The 15,602-nt window shown below is 32.8% G+C and overlaps 1 protein-coding gene across 3 annotated transcripts in view; it reads right to left on the bottom strand.

Annotated features, from left to right (window-relative positions):
- if (integrin subunit alpha inflated) overlaps positions 1-15,602 on the bottom strand; it is a 460,319-nt gene that overhangs the window by 26,248 nt on the left and 418,469 nt on the right. For all 3 annotated transcript variants that reach the window (XM_072526897.1, XM_072526899.1, XM_072526898.1), the window contains 3 exons: positions 11,568-11,898; positions 7,818-8,316; positions 5,478-5,779 (listed from right to left, as the gene is read on the bottom strand). In XM_072526897.1, the coding sequence (XP_072382998.1) occupies positions 5,478-5,779; positions 7,818-8,316; positions 11,568-11,898 (1,132 nt within the window). The remainder of the gene's footprint in view (positions 1-5,477; positions 5,780-7,817; positions 8,317-11,567; positions 11,899-15,602) is intronic.

Genomic DNA, 15,602 nt, shown 5'->3' with positions numbered 1-15,602 from the left:
AACCCCGATTGTCAGGGGTATTGCAGTTCAGTAGTCCAGCCGATCAGCAGTTTCGACATAAATTGCAGACAGGTCGTAATTAATTAATTTCTTCTAAATACTGTGAATTTCTGATTTAAAGTCCGTTGTAATTTAATTAAATAAAGTACTGCTACTCTTTTAGCTGTCCCTTTAAAAGGGCCTTTTTAAAAAGTTCCTTCGAGAGGGACAACCCTTAAGTAGCGTAATTAGTTCTGAAGCAGTCGCTATAGTAACAGAAATAAAAAAGCAGTTAGATATCCTTGCGTAAATAATATTTTAAACAACTCCCTTTCAACTTGTATTAATGTATCGTCCATCAGAAACTCAGTGAGAAAAATGGAGTCAGTCATTTTTTAACATATCAGCCAAGAGAAATGAAGTTTTAAAACTGAAAGTCGGAAAAAATTTAACAAGTTTATGCGAAATAAGATGGGTTGAGAGCTATGAAAGCCTAATCCAGTTCAGATCGGCAATTTTACATCAACATGGAAGGATCAAAAGACTGCTACACTTGCATCAACTTTGGTTCATTCTTTATGCATATTTGAGTTTCTAGTACCAATGATGTCACTGATTGACATACTAAACTTAACATTGTCACCAAGCCGTCTTCTACAAACAAAATTTCTTGATGCTAACCTGGCGACTAATTCTGTTTGCAATACCATGTCAACTTTGAAAGATAGAAGATCTAACTGCGAAGAAAGTTTTAGTAAGATTGCTTTCTTTGTCATTGTTTTGGTCAGTGTTAATTTCCAACATTATTTTTGTCGAGGTAGTCGAATAATAAATTTATTTACCCGCAGAAAAATCGCTGTCATGTCCGCAGCAAAAATCGCTATCCCGTCTCTTCCCGCGGAACAAAATTCTGGAAAAAGTGACATCCCGCGCGAATCCCGAAACTTAACTAATATTATTCGCTTTTTATTTATGCTTCTTTAATTTCATAAACATAACATAACATTTCATAACCATGGTTATTAGTAAGAGGGGCAAAGTCATTACAAGGATCCAAATAAAAAATGAAAATATTGAGCAAGTGGACAAAATGAAATACTTAGGTGTCTGGATTACGAAACATCTAAATCCGAAATCAAAAATTCGCTCAAGAATAGAGCAATCAAGAGCAGCCTTTTTGAAGATGAGGAAATTTCTGTTTTATCCACTATATTCTTCTTTATGGTGTCGAAGACTGAACTATTAATGTTGACTTAATGAGAAAACTGGCAGCTTTTGAGATGTGGCTTTTTAGGAGAATTTTGAAGATACCATGGACCGATTATATTACAAACGAAATGGTGTTGCACAAAATGGGAAGAGACAGAGAACTTTTGAGCATCATCAAAAGGCAAAAGACAGCATATTTGGGGCACATACTTAGAAATTTTAAGTAAAAGTTGTTGCAGCTGATTATAAAGAGTAAAATCGAAGTAAAAAGGGTCCTGGTAGACGACAAATATCCTGGCTGAAAAACATTTGCAACTGGACCGGGTTAAACACACAGACGGTCTTAAGAAAAACAGAAAATAGAGACGAATTTGCAATGGTTATAGCTAACCTTCATTAGTAGAGACGGCACTAGAAGAAGAATTTCATAAACTAAACTACACTTCTTTCTTTGCACTTGTTGGACTTCATGGGGTTTTAGGTTCAAATTTGCTAATATTTCGTTGCTAAACGAATAACAATATTTTATTAACGATAAGTTTTGAATGTCTTTATGGCAGTTGGTATCTCCCAAAAAAAAGTTCATGCCTCCCCCTCCCCGATAATCGGTCCTGGATCCGTCCTGTAAACAGTATTAAAGTGGTTTTTATTTGTTGCATTATTTTTCAGACTTAGTTTTTACTTTAAAGTCATAATTCAGTATAAAAAATAAAACAAAACAAAAAAATTATTGTAGTTGTCATAATATTAACAAAAATATATACAAAAATATGTGTGAAATAGATTTAAAAAATAATCTTAAAAAAAGTATCACTATTTTTAGTATAGAAAAGTATGCAAAATGCATTTTTGTCTACATCCAGTAATGATAATTTTGCTAAAAAACTAAATGTTGCTGTTACGAATTGTACCGTTACGAATAGGTATATAATTGTCGTGTTATGAGATGTCATGGAACCGTTTTTGGCCAATGATCAGCAATCTCGACTCTCACCGGCAGGATAATTTTTTCTTATTCGAAACTTCGTTCAAAATATGACTATAATAGTGCGCTGTTTACTTATTCTTGCAACCTCTGCCAATTTATGTCCATTTCATGGACTTTCTTCATATTTTACGGTGTAACTGCTTCGGAAGGCCGTGTAGTAGGTGGTTCACCTAATACGGCCAATACGAAATTCACGGAACCAAAACTTGATCTTCTTCTTCTTAAGGTACTCCATCCCTAAGGATATTGGCAATCATCATGGCCCATTTGACTCTATCTGCAGCCGTTATGAAAAGTTCTATTGACGTTTTTCCACTCCATTGTCTCAGATTCTTCAGCCAGGACGTGCGTCTTCTTCCCGGTCCTCTTTTGCCTTCCACCTTCCCTTATATGACCAGCCGCATCAATTCGTATTTCTCGTTTCTTAGTATGTGACCAAAGTAGCTCATGTTTCTTTTCTTCAAGGAGTATTGTGTCATCTGCGTATTTAAGATTATTCAGAAGTTCTCCGTTAATAAATATACCTTCATTTACGTCTTCTAATGCCGCTTTAAACAATTCTTCTGAATACATATTAAAAAGTAAAGAAGAAAGCACACATCCTTGTCTTACTCCACGATTTATAGAAATTTCTTTCGATTTTTGTTGGTCTATTAGTATTATGGCTTTTGATATCGGTATAGATTGGCAATGATTCTCATGTCTTCGTCATCTAATTCTGTGTTCTGCAGTATTTTTGCCATTCTTCGGTGTTGTGCTTTGTTGAAAACTTTTTCGAAGTCGACTAGACATATGAATACGTCGCAATTGACATCTCAACATCGTTCGATTAGTGTTTGTACAGTAAATAATGCTTCTCTGGTGCCAAAGCCTTCTCTGAATCCCAATTGGTTTTCAGCTATTCTATCATCTAGCTTTTTATAGATACGTTCGTGTATCACTCGTAAGAACACTTTTAGAATATGATTCATCAAGCTAATTGTCCTGTGCTCTTCACACTTCATTGCGTTTGATTTTTTGGGTATTGGAATAAATATTGATATTAACCATTCTTTCGGAATCTCTCCCGTATAATAAATGTCATTAAATAATTCTATTAGTGTGCCCATATGATTTTTTGTTAATATTCCTATGATTTCTGTAGGTATTTCATTTGTTCCCATGACCTTCTCATTTTTTATACGTTTCAGCGCTTCCTCAATTTCGTCGTCGTCTTCGAATAGCTCTTTTATGTATTCTTCCCATCTGTTTCTTTATCTGGACATTCCGTTAATATCTTGTTATTTTTATCCATGATATTTCCGATACCCTTCTTCTTGTATATGCCAACTGTCTCTTGATTTTCCGGTGTATGTTAAAACTGTCATGTTGTTTATCTAACCTTTCTCTTTCTTCACACTTTTCTGATAGCCACTGTTCCTTAGCTTCTTTGATTTTCTGATTATTTTATTAATTTTTTTGTACTTTTATTAATTTTGTTGTTCGTTTTTATTCTTGTGTGCCCTTATTTCCGTTATCAGTTCTTTTATCTCTTGTGTGATCCATTGTTTATTTTTAGATGATGTGTCTTCTTGAAGTTTTTGTTTTGTGATATTTCTCAAGATCTCCTCTACTTTCCTCCATTTATCTGTTGTTGTCAATTGCTTTTGCCTTTCTACTTCCGAAACTTCTTTGTGCACTTGTTCTTTGATTTGTTGGTATATATCAGTTTCTTTGAGTTTTCTCAGATTGATTCTCGGTGTTTTGGCAGTTGTTTTTAACTTTTTTAACTTGAGTTTCATGTTTGCTAGAACTAGATTGTGGTCACTTGTTGTATCTGCTCCTGGGTACGCTTTAGCCGATATTATGGCATTTCAGAATCTTTGGTTTATTATTATGTAATCTATTTGGTTTCTTATTATAATTTCACCATTTCATTAAAACTTGATAGTATAGTCTAAAGAAGCATTAGTCCAATAATATATATCTAGTTTTTTTTTGTTTCATTCGCCACTTTATTGCACAAATAATAATGTTTAATAAGAGATCAAAAATCGTTTTCCTACATTTGAGTTATTTTTACAAACTCGTCAACTTTATGTAGTAATAAAATGTATGTAGTAGCTGTAAAAAATATACTAATGGCTGTTTCGCGCTAAAATTTGACGTTTATGTCTAAAAAAGGTTATACTTTCTAGAACTTAAGTTTTTTTTTATATCGCAGCGTCTTAACCAGAGAAGGAGGTTACGTGTCAGACATAAGCTGACCAAAACATATCCCATCGCTAAGATATTTTTAATCCAAAAGTGGATTCTATTATTTTTCTTGCTAGTATTTTTGATATTTCATCTTTTTTGTTGATTGTGTCATTATATATTTAGTTGCTAGTTTTTTTATTTTTCATTTATTGTTTTGTGTATTGTTTCTTTTCTACACTTGTCTTAATTTCCTTACCTTTCCACCGTAATTTTGTTTTTAGATATATAATTTTCAGCTATATATAATAATATCTTTCCCTTTTCTTTTTTTTTCTAACTTTAATTTTATCCAGCTTTCATATGATCTTTCTCTTTATTGCAATTTTTATATGAGTTCCACTAAATGTTTTTATTATTTGTCACTATTATCGGAATAATTATATGTCACTGTTTCGTTAGATTCAATATTTCACATCTAGTTTATTGTTTGTGTTAATATTTTATCCACAAACTGTTGGAAGTTTCATCAAAATAGATGATACTAAAAAAATCGTACGAAACAAAATGTTTACAACTTTATTATTTATAAAGATATAGGGTGTCCAATGGAACCCTGTTTCATATATATATTCAGGGATTCTACAGTATTCACTGCCTTCCCTGGCTCAACCGTTTCCATCTCTCTCTGTTGTCCCATTCTCCATCGTTTAGGCATCTCTTACTCATGGCATCGTCTACTTCGTTCCTCCGGGATTTTCGGGGTCGTCCTCTTTTCCTCCTTCCTATGGGGCTCCATTCGGTTATTCTCTTTATCCATCTGCTGTCACTAGTTCTTCTTACATGTCCATACCACTTTAGTCTTTTTTGTTCTATGACCCTGTTTCATACACCCCCTAAATTTTCATAAAAAAATCCATATCCTAAATTTTTGGATGTTAATTATGTCCAGTTTCTCAAAAAGGTCTAATAAGAACTCCCAAAGAATTACCCTGCATGTGTTATTATTTTTTGTTGATGGTCGAATAAGCATGAAGAAAAATAAATTGAAAGTAGAAGCTGTAGCTTAATATTAAAAGTAAGCGTTAAGTAATCACAAATTATTCAATCGAAAATGTTAAGTTACCTCCGTTTTGGCCACCATTTTCTCTTCTTCTCAATTCATCAAAATATCTCCTAATCTGCTCTTCAGACCAACCGGCGAATTGTCCGCTTTGTTGCATTCTCCTTTTCTCTTCCTCTTGTCTTCTGGTTTCTTCCTGCTGACGTCTCCACTGTTCCAACCTGATTTGTTCTTGTCTACGTCTCTCTTCCAATATTTTTGTTTGTTCCAAACGACGTTTTTCCTCATCTTTTCTCCTCTCATCCTCTCTAATTTTTTGTTCCTGCCTCCTCCTTTCTTCCTCTCGCCTCCTTTCTTCTTCATATCTATAAAATGGATGAATTAAAACAATTTTTGTTTAAAGAGAAAATAAGAAACTAACATACTTTCAAGGTAAATAATTAGATAATTAGTAAGTGACGGATTCGACCGTTACTTCGATGGAAATTCATTTTATATAACAATATAACACTGAAAACTTTGTTTTTAAAACTTTCACAAAATTTATTGTCTTATCTTATCACTACAGCAGTTTCGACAAAATGCCTTTCTCAAGTGATCTATTTTTGGTATGTGTTTACATTTTATAGTCTTTAACTGAATAGGTTGAGGAGGGGAGAAGTGTTGGTCATTCAGAAGTATGTCTGTATTTTTTAATTTGTTAATTTCCATAGATTCTAACAAGGATAGCTTAAGGATTTTATTTTGTATGTGAAGAATTTGAAATTCATCATTAAAAGAATGATTATGATATAGAAGGTGAAGTGCGTATGTAGAATCTGTTTTTTTATTATTTAAAACCCTTTTATGTTCTGCTATACGTTTTTTAAAAGTTCTACCAGTTTGACCTATGTAAGTTTTTGGACAGTCGCCACATTTAAGTTTATATACACCACTGTGTAAGTGCTTTTTATTTTGGCTCTTGTTGTTTTTAATATATTTGCCTAAGTTGTTGTTTGTTCTAAAAGCTATTTTTAGTCCTTTCTTTTCTATGTGTTTTGCTTTTATTTGTTGATATCTTGTCTGTATATGTAATCAAGCAGAAGGTACTGGGTTTTTTCTCTGGTGGTGGAAATACTAATTTCAGGGCTTTCTTATGTAGTTTTCGATTTAAAATTTTATTAATTGTTCGTTGTACATATTGTTTACTGCTATTTGCTTAATCATATTTAATTCTATCTCAAAGTTGTATTTTGACATCAGAATTTCTATTAATCTATGTAACATGCTGTGGTAGGCTGGCAATTTATGTTGTGTAGGATGGGATGATGAATTGTGTATAGTCCTCTCAGTATGAGTAGGTTTATAAGATACGGAGAACTCATGTTTGCTTTAAGTCTGATAATATTTAAATCTAAAAAGTTTATGGATTGATTTTGTTCTGTTTCCTTTGTAAATTCAATATGACTATGGAGTGAATTAATATACGATAAAAATTGGTCAAGTTGCCTGTTAGTTCTTAAAGTTTAGTTAGGTCGAGTTAGTTCTGCACTGTTTTTAAATCAAAAACTACATAAGAAAGCCCTGAAATTAGTATTTCCACCACCAGAGAAAAATCCTTGTACCTTCTGCTCGATTAGATATACAGGCAAGATATCAACAAAAAAAGCAAAACACATAAAAAGAAAAGAATAACACCAGCTTTTAGAACAAACAACAACTTAGGCAAATTACATATATTAAAAACAACAAGAATCAAAATAAAAAGAACTTACACAGTGGTGTATACAAACATAAATGTGGCAACTGCCCAAAAACTTACATCGGTCAAAGAGGTAGAATTTTTAACAAACGTATAGCAGAACATAAAAGGGCTTTTAATAATACAAAAAACAGATTCTACATACGAACTTCACCTTTAAGATCCTAATCATTCTTTTAATGACAAATTTCAAATTCTTTATATCCACAATAAAGGCCTCAAGCCATCCTTATTAAAATCTATGGAAATTAACCAATTAAAAAATACAGACATAATTCTGAATGACCAACTTGAGACAAACAGTTCTTTCTCCTGAAGCTATTCAGTTGAAGACTACAAAGTGTAAAAACACCAAAAATAGATCACTTGAGAAGGGCACTCTGCCGACACAGCTGTAGTGATAAGATAGTATAACAAATTTTGTGAAAGTTTTGAAAGCAAAGTTTTCAGTGTCTTGTTGTAAGACAATTAGTAGATTATATATTGATTTATACAAGATTAGATCACAATTGATTGTAATGCGAATTATATTTCACTTTTTTTTGACGATCAAAACGTCAAAACAAATATAAAATGTAAATCTTATTACAATCAATTGTGATTTCCTAGATAGTAAATATTTAGTAAAATAATCGGAAATAGTTAAAAAAACTTTGTATTACCTATTAGGATAAGTAGGATATCTTGACGTAGTTGGAGTATTATGTTCTTGTATTCTTCGCCTTTCTTCTTCTCTTCGCAATTCCTCTTGTCTTCTTATTTCTTCTTGTCTTCTTATTTCCTCCTGTCTTCTTATTTCTTCTTGTCTTCTTATTTCATCCTGCCTTCTTAATTCATCTTGTCGTCGTTTTTCGTCCTCCCTTCGTCTTTCTTCTTCTCTTAATCTAATTTCAATTCTCCTCCTTTCTTCCTCTGTTTTCTTACTTTCCTCGACTCTCCTCTGTTCTTCAATCCTTCGTTGTTCTTCAATTCTCCGCTGCTCTTCTTGTTTTAAAAGTAATTCATCTTGTCTTTTTCTTTCCTGTTCAATTCGTATCTTTTCTTGTTCTTGCTTAAGTAACTCTTGTCTACGTAATTCTTCCTGACGTCTCCTTTCCTGTTGTTCTAATCTTTGTTGTTCTTGTCTTTTTAGCTCTTCTTGAATAGTGAGTATATTTCCTTCTACAAATTAAACATAGAATACATTAATTTATGTGTATAATAATTAATTCATATGTACAGTAACCAAAAAATAAAGTATGCAATTAAAAAAATAATAATTAAACATTATAGAAACCAAAAGTCTAATAAAATTTATTTTTTACAATATTGAAAACGTAAATAAGAAACAAGCAATTGAACTTCGATAGAAGTAAGTAGAATCAGAAGTCGATATTTGAACTCTTCGTGTAACTTTGCGTCGATTGTACTAATTTTGAGTCATTTTTACCACACTTCCGGTCATAACTTTTTAACCAGAAGTGATATAAAAACCGGAAATGTATATTTGTTATAGTCTTGCTAAGACACGTCGAATAATGGATAGCTAATACTATTTAGGTGACTTAAAAGGAGTACATCCAGTTGCAACTCTGAAACCGGAAGTTCGTGGTTAAATTTATCACCATTAATATCATCTTTGGGTTATAAGCTCTCATTCGACACCTCATTTGTCATTCTATCTGTTATAATAATGGAATAGTTGTGTTCACGGACATACGGACGGACAGACAGGTATAGAAAATTTAATGTTTTCGCCACTTTTTTAAATGTTGTAAAATGGATGAAAACAACAAATAACAAAAACAATTGTGCAATTTTAGTTTACATTTTTTACACAGTTTTGAAACTTCGACTTTCGTGCTTATTTTTGTATGCCATATCAATGTCGATATTTTTTGTCTTTCGTTTCTTTTGCATTTCTAACTTATCTTAAAGGGGATATCAGTGGAAGTGTCAAAAGAAATCTTGAATTTATTATATTGTAGCGTTTTAAATTTTTTTTACTACGAAATATTTATATGTTAAAAATTTCTAAAGACGCCCCTGTCAGTGGAATATTTTCGTTTTTCTGTTTGCAAATGAATTTTAAAACGATCAATATATTATGGCATTTTAAGTTGAGATTCTAAATATCAAGTTTTGGTATTCAGTTGTTTTTGTCATTTGTTTACATTTGAGTGCCTAATATAATATTGCAAGTCAGGTAATCCATTTTTCTAAAACGTAGTAAAACTGGGAATATTTCAAGGTTGTTACAAACGATTGTCGAGGGTATTATGTTTGTTTTAAGTTTGTAGGCACAACTGGTTCCGGAGACGTGAAGGGAAATTATTTGGCGTTGAATTTTGTAAAATGTAAGGCATTGAGGAGTCAAGCAAGAGATCTGAGACTGAAAAGATGTTTGGGCGATTTTGAATCGCAAGTCGATTCAATTTTTTTGAGTAATGTCTTAAGACCGGTTAAGATGATAATACTCTTTGCATAATGGCAGTTTAGAACAGAGTAATCATCATAAGATTTGTGCAGTACACCGGAACTTTTTGAAAATTATTATATAGGATGTCCCACCAGCTTTGTTGTCGTTTGCCTGCTTGATCCAGCCCCATCTGCGTCAGATCTTCGTCCCTGCGTATGGAAATGGTTTCCTTTTGTTCAAGTTGAGAGTTTTGTGCTTGCAGCTCAAATCCCAGAGATAGCAAGTTTTCCAAAGTTAAGTGTCAAAGTTAGTGAATCAAGGTAACATTTAACATATTAATTTTAAAGTAAAGACAGACATTTTTTTTTGCTAAAACAATAATTGCTTTCGTTAAAATTTAAAAGGATTTGTAATAATTAATAAATTGTAAATTTTATGGTTTAACTTAGCTGTCATTTTAATTGTTTTTTTTTAATTTAATGTTAACATATGACAGCTAACTTTATTATTTTCGATATTTATTTGTTTTGTTTGTTAAAAAAAAAAACGTTAATCTCTGTGCGGTAACATTTGTAAGTTTTTGTAGTATCTCCAACCCCTGGAGTTTGTAAACAGGCAACACATGTAAGTTTTTTTTGTAATTTTGTATTTTGCAACTTTTAATAATTCTTGTGCAATCTGTATGTTTGATAACTGTTTGTATGAGACAAAAATAAACGTTTTGATTTATTTCTCTGATCCATTTTTTATTTATTTTAGAAAAATCTTCTAACCTGTTTGTGTTTCTTTATTTTAGGAAGGAAGAAATTTCTTTCCTCCAGCAGGAAGTTTTCTCGAAGCGGCGTCCCATTTAAATAGCTAGAGGTATTTCTTCTTGTCTTTATTTGCGCATTTGTCCAGGAGATTTATGTAAGTATCCCTTTGTTTCATATTCTGGTAGTTACCCCCAATCCAACCCCCCTGCCTTCACTTCTCTAATACCCCAGCTCTCCAACAACCCCCTGAGTGCCGTTCGCACAAGTAACGATTGTTTTGCTTGCCCTATCTTTGCTCCCATAGTTTCTGTCCCTGATTTTATACCCCCATGTTCTTACCCTGAGGTAGGCAAAAAAATTTCGTTACAACATTTTCTTACATTAGTTTACCAGTTATCCTACAAACATCGATGGTAAGGGTATAAGACTAATCTTAAACTTATGTCTCCTAGAAAAAGCAACAGTGCGATTCGAAAATGAACTATCCGATATCTTCACAGTTGGAAAAAGAGTTCGACAAGGTTGCATGTTGTCACCAGTAGTATTTAACATATACTCTGAAAACATCTTTAGACAAGCCTTGGACGAATTAGAAGATGCTATTAGAACAAATGGCCAACTTAGCTACCGATAGAATAAACAGAAGTCACCGCGTGATATTCGAGTCTACACGTGACTAACACCTTGCTATTGGTCACAAGTTATCGAACGATCTTATTCATGTCGCTTGGACTAATACGCACACACTTGTTTTTTCGCTCCAATGTCGAATCGTAGTAGTTAGTTGTGCAAAACTGTTGTTTTGTTAATTTGTTAATCGCTAAGTCGTGTGTTGATATGGTGCAAGCAGTTTCACGCTGCATTCAGCTTACAATTATTTATTATATAAAGCGTACATATGCGATATATGGCGTAACGTTACACACGGCGTACTGCGTACGGCGTTTATTGAAGACCACCGCGTTTTATGATAAAAATAATACGAAGTAATTTGACGTTTGTTGACACTGTCATAGTAATGAGAAGATAAAAAAAATTTGGACTGTTACTGTCTTGATTTCTAATTTTTCCACCAGAAGACTATGTTTTTATGAATTTTAAACAAGATGTTTTATACAGGAGTGTTTTATCGTATGAATACTTAAATTCATAATAGGATTAGTGATTTTTGGACCAACTGCAAATTACATTCCAATTATTAATATATCCCATGGCTACATAAGGACAAACCGACATTGTTTAAATATTATTTTACTTACGTTCGTTGATTGGTGTGACTTCGCCAGTGTTTTCATCCCAGTAGTAACTTCTTAAAATATTTCCGTTTTCGTCCGTTATCGTTGTTTTGTTTGTCCAGACAATATGTCGGTTTCCGTTTTCGTCGACCGTGATCTGATAACTTGCTTGTCGGTGTTCGAATTCTCCTCGTCTTAGTTCGAATTTGTAGCTTAGATCATCGTTGCTATTGCCGCTGCCATATTGCCCATCAGTGTTGTCGTTGTAGTATAAAGTTTTAATAATATTACCTTGTGCATCTCTAATAGTTGTGGTGTTCTCCCACGTAGTAACCGCCTGGCCGTTGATGAATTTCTAAAACAAATTTGGAAGTTACGTTAACCTCAATACATAGGATTACACATCTAGGTTATTAAAAAGGAGCGTAAAATAAAAATAAAATACACAGTTAAGGTTTGATTTCGATACAGCCTACCACCCTTCGCTGATATGCATATTTCTGTCTTTTGGCGTCCTCAGAACGAACTCATGGTAAGCTCTAACGAAATAACCTTTTCTATTTATAAAGGCAAATATTTAAAATATTTTTTATCGACAGACGCTCTAGCGTCTATAAATTAGCGAGACGCAATTCGGGTTCCGAAATGGAATAGGTACTCGAGAAGGACTATTTGCCATCAACATATTGATTCAGCGATGTCGGGATGTAAACGTTGATCTACAGACTACTACTTTGTTGACTACGAAAAAGCTTTCGATAAAGTAAAACATGAACAACTAATATCAATACTTATGAACAAGCGCATTGCCAGTAAAATCATAAATATAGTGCAAACATTATATTGGAACCAAAGTGCCATAGTTTAAGTTTGTGGGCAATACTCAGAAGAAATGAAGATATATAGATGAGTTAGACAGGGATGTGTTTTATCGCCACTCTTGTTTAACTTATATTCTCAAGAAATTTTACAAAACACGCTCAATAATATCAAAGCGGGAGTTACCGTTAACGGAAAATTAATGAACAACTTACGATATGTAGACGACACTGTGATCATAGCAACGAGTATAGAAGATCTAAAATATCTTATCGAAAGCTTAAGCATGAATAGTGCTGAGATGGGAATTACTATAAACGCTAAAAAAACGAAGTACATGCTAATTACAAAAAGACCACAAAATATACATCACCAATTGACAATCAATGGTAACGTGATAGAACAAGTAGAAAAATATCAGTACTTGGGAACTTTGATCAATGAAACCAATGATCATACTGCAGAAATAAACAGGCGAATAGAGATTGCCAGATCAGCATTTATACGACTGAAGCCACTCCTAACGTGCAAAAATCTAAATTTGGAGATCAGACTACGTACTATTCGCTGTTATATATTTTCAATTATTATATGGAGCTGAGACTTGGACATTAAAAAAATGCAATTTAAAAAGAATCGAGGCTTTCGAACTCTGGTTATACCGCAGAGTATTAAAAATATCATGGACTGATAGAATTACAAATAAAGAAGTACTTGAGAGGGTTGGTAAAGAAACAGAACTAATCACCATTATACAAACCAGAAAACTGGAATACCTAGGCCACGTGATGAGGAGACCAAAATATGAAATTTTGAGACTCATAATACAGGGAAAGATTCAATTGGTTCAATTCAATTCAATTCATTGGTATCAATGCAGATCGATTGATTTGTTTAGAGCAGCAAGTTCAAAAATAAAAATAGCCATTGTGATTGCCAACCTCCGTAGGGAGACGGCACTCTAAGAAAAAGATAAGCTAGAGCGACATCTATTAACGAGAATATAAATCGGAAATCGAATTCATAATTCCGCCGAAATCTCTGTTTTGTAAACGTTGCAAAACAAAACAGACGACGAATTCACCGAAATGCACTGGCATCGTGATTGATAATTTGAATTCACGTCATACCAATTCGTCTAGGCAGAAATAGATTCGTGAAAACGATTTCCTAATACCCCATACTAGAGTAAAATGAATAGCCGAGACAAATTGAAAGTATGTTGCTCAGAATAGAGATCGATGGGAGGAGTTAGGAGAGGCCTATGTCAAAAAATGGACGAGAGAAGGCTAAAAAGAAGAAGAGAGAAAAATGTAAAATGTACATTTTGCTATATTTTTCTTTGTTTCTACCTTTAAAAAATCTCAAAATATAATTTTCTATAGAGTTCAAGTATCTCAAAAGATTTTTCACTTTTTTCCAATGTTCTTTAGTGTAATTTAGCGCCTAGCATCACATACATAAAGCAACCAATCAATTTCCTATAAGCTAACATTTCGTACCAAATTTTTATCTTTACTAATTGACAAATTCATTTCTGGAATATTTTCCACTCTATTTTCATTGTGTTTTTAGTTCAAATTTATGCAATTTGTTTATTCTCAATAAGTCTTATCGTGCAATTTTATCTTTTTCAATTGAATTTTCATCAAAAATTATGTTCCGTTCATGGATTAGTTTTCTTTTTTCTGGATTGTGTTTTAAATTGTCTGTGACCATTATCTGAATCACCATTAGCTTTTCACTACGCGGATCAAGCTTAGATTTCTTGTTCTCTTAAGGAATTAAATTATTAAAACTACGTAATTTTATTTCTTCCATATTTGGCTTTTCATAATACCAAATTTCAGCAGAGGTTTTGTTATCAGGTAAAGTTCGAGTTCCAGTTTTATTATTTAAGTATACTGCTACTCTCACAGCTTCCACCCACAATGTTTCTGTTAAAACGTTTAGAAACACCAGTTTGTTCTAGATTCCTAGGTTCTGTATCTTCTTCTTTACGTGTCATCTTCGCGACGAAGGTTGGCAATCACCACTGCTATTCTAACTTTTGATACTAAAGCCCGAAAGAGTTCAGTTGAGTTGCATCCAAACCATTCTCTGAGGTTTCTCAGCCAGGACATTCTTCTTCTACCTATGCTGCGCTTCCCTTGAATCTTCCCCTGCATTATTAATTTTAGGAATTGATATCTGTCACCACGTGTTATAGTTTTCTTACCCAGATATTGTAGTTTTCTTATTTTGATGGAATCCACTATCTCCCTGCTGTTCTCTATTCTTCTTAGTACTTCTTCATTAGTTATTCTGTCTGTATACTGAATTTTAATTCCATTATTTGAACATAATCTTTAAACGCTTTTAAGGAGTATTCACCTCCATTATTCTTTCAATTTTTACATTCACTCTAGCAGTGACCATATCAATATATTCATTAAATTTATCTATTACTTCAGATTTATTTTCAATCAAATAATGCATACATTTCAATTTCATTATCAAAACTGTGAAATGGTAATCGTGATTAATTTTTATTTGAACCGATTTTACATATACCAGATACGGGATTAGCATAATATTTTCAACATCTGTCATTTGTGCTTCTCGTAGATGTTTACATCATAATTTAACGTATACAGGTTATTTTTTAATTCACCTCTTATCAGTAGATTTCCTATCATTATTTTGACCTTTTTTTCTTTGAATACACTTTGAAGAATACACAGGAAGACCTGCTTCTTCCATCTTCTTCAGAGAAATTAAATTATATGAAAGTTGATTACATACCCATACATTTTTTATCTCAATTTGTTTACCCTTTGCTGATTGTAGACTCAATTCACCTTGTTTTGTTGCCACCAATTTTTGATCCCCCTTTACCACATTTATGTTGTACATTATTTTCTGGTTATTATTTAAAAACCTTTCAGCATCCTTCGTAACTAAATGATTCGTAACACGATCTTCGATTATTATGAAATTTATTTTACTAGATTCTGAGTTGGTAGCTAAATCGGTTTCTTCTGCAGTCAAAAATGTTACCTTTTCACCATTATCTACCGAGGGTGCTCTATTTACATTTATTTTTGCAACAGCGATAGCGCTTTTGCCCTAGTTTTCCACAGTGATGGCATTTAAATTGAAATGGTTGATTGTTATATAACCATCGCTGGTCCTAGGCTTATTCTTTCATTTTTTCCATAGCTGTTAATTTCCTACGAATGCAACATCAGGATTTGTTTC

Source organism: Diabrotica undecimpunctata, chromosome 3 (assembly GCF_040954645.1).
Source record: "Diabrotica undecimpunctata isolate CICGRU chromosome 3, icDiaUnde3, whole genome shotgun sequence".
NCBI lineage: Eukaryota > Metazoa > Arthropoda > Insecta > Coleoptera > Chrysomelidae > Diabrotica > Diabrotica undecimpunctata.
Note: the sequence above shows the minus strand (reverse complement) of the source record. Positions and strands in the feature narration are given on the sequence as shown.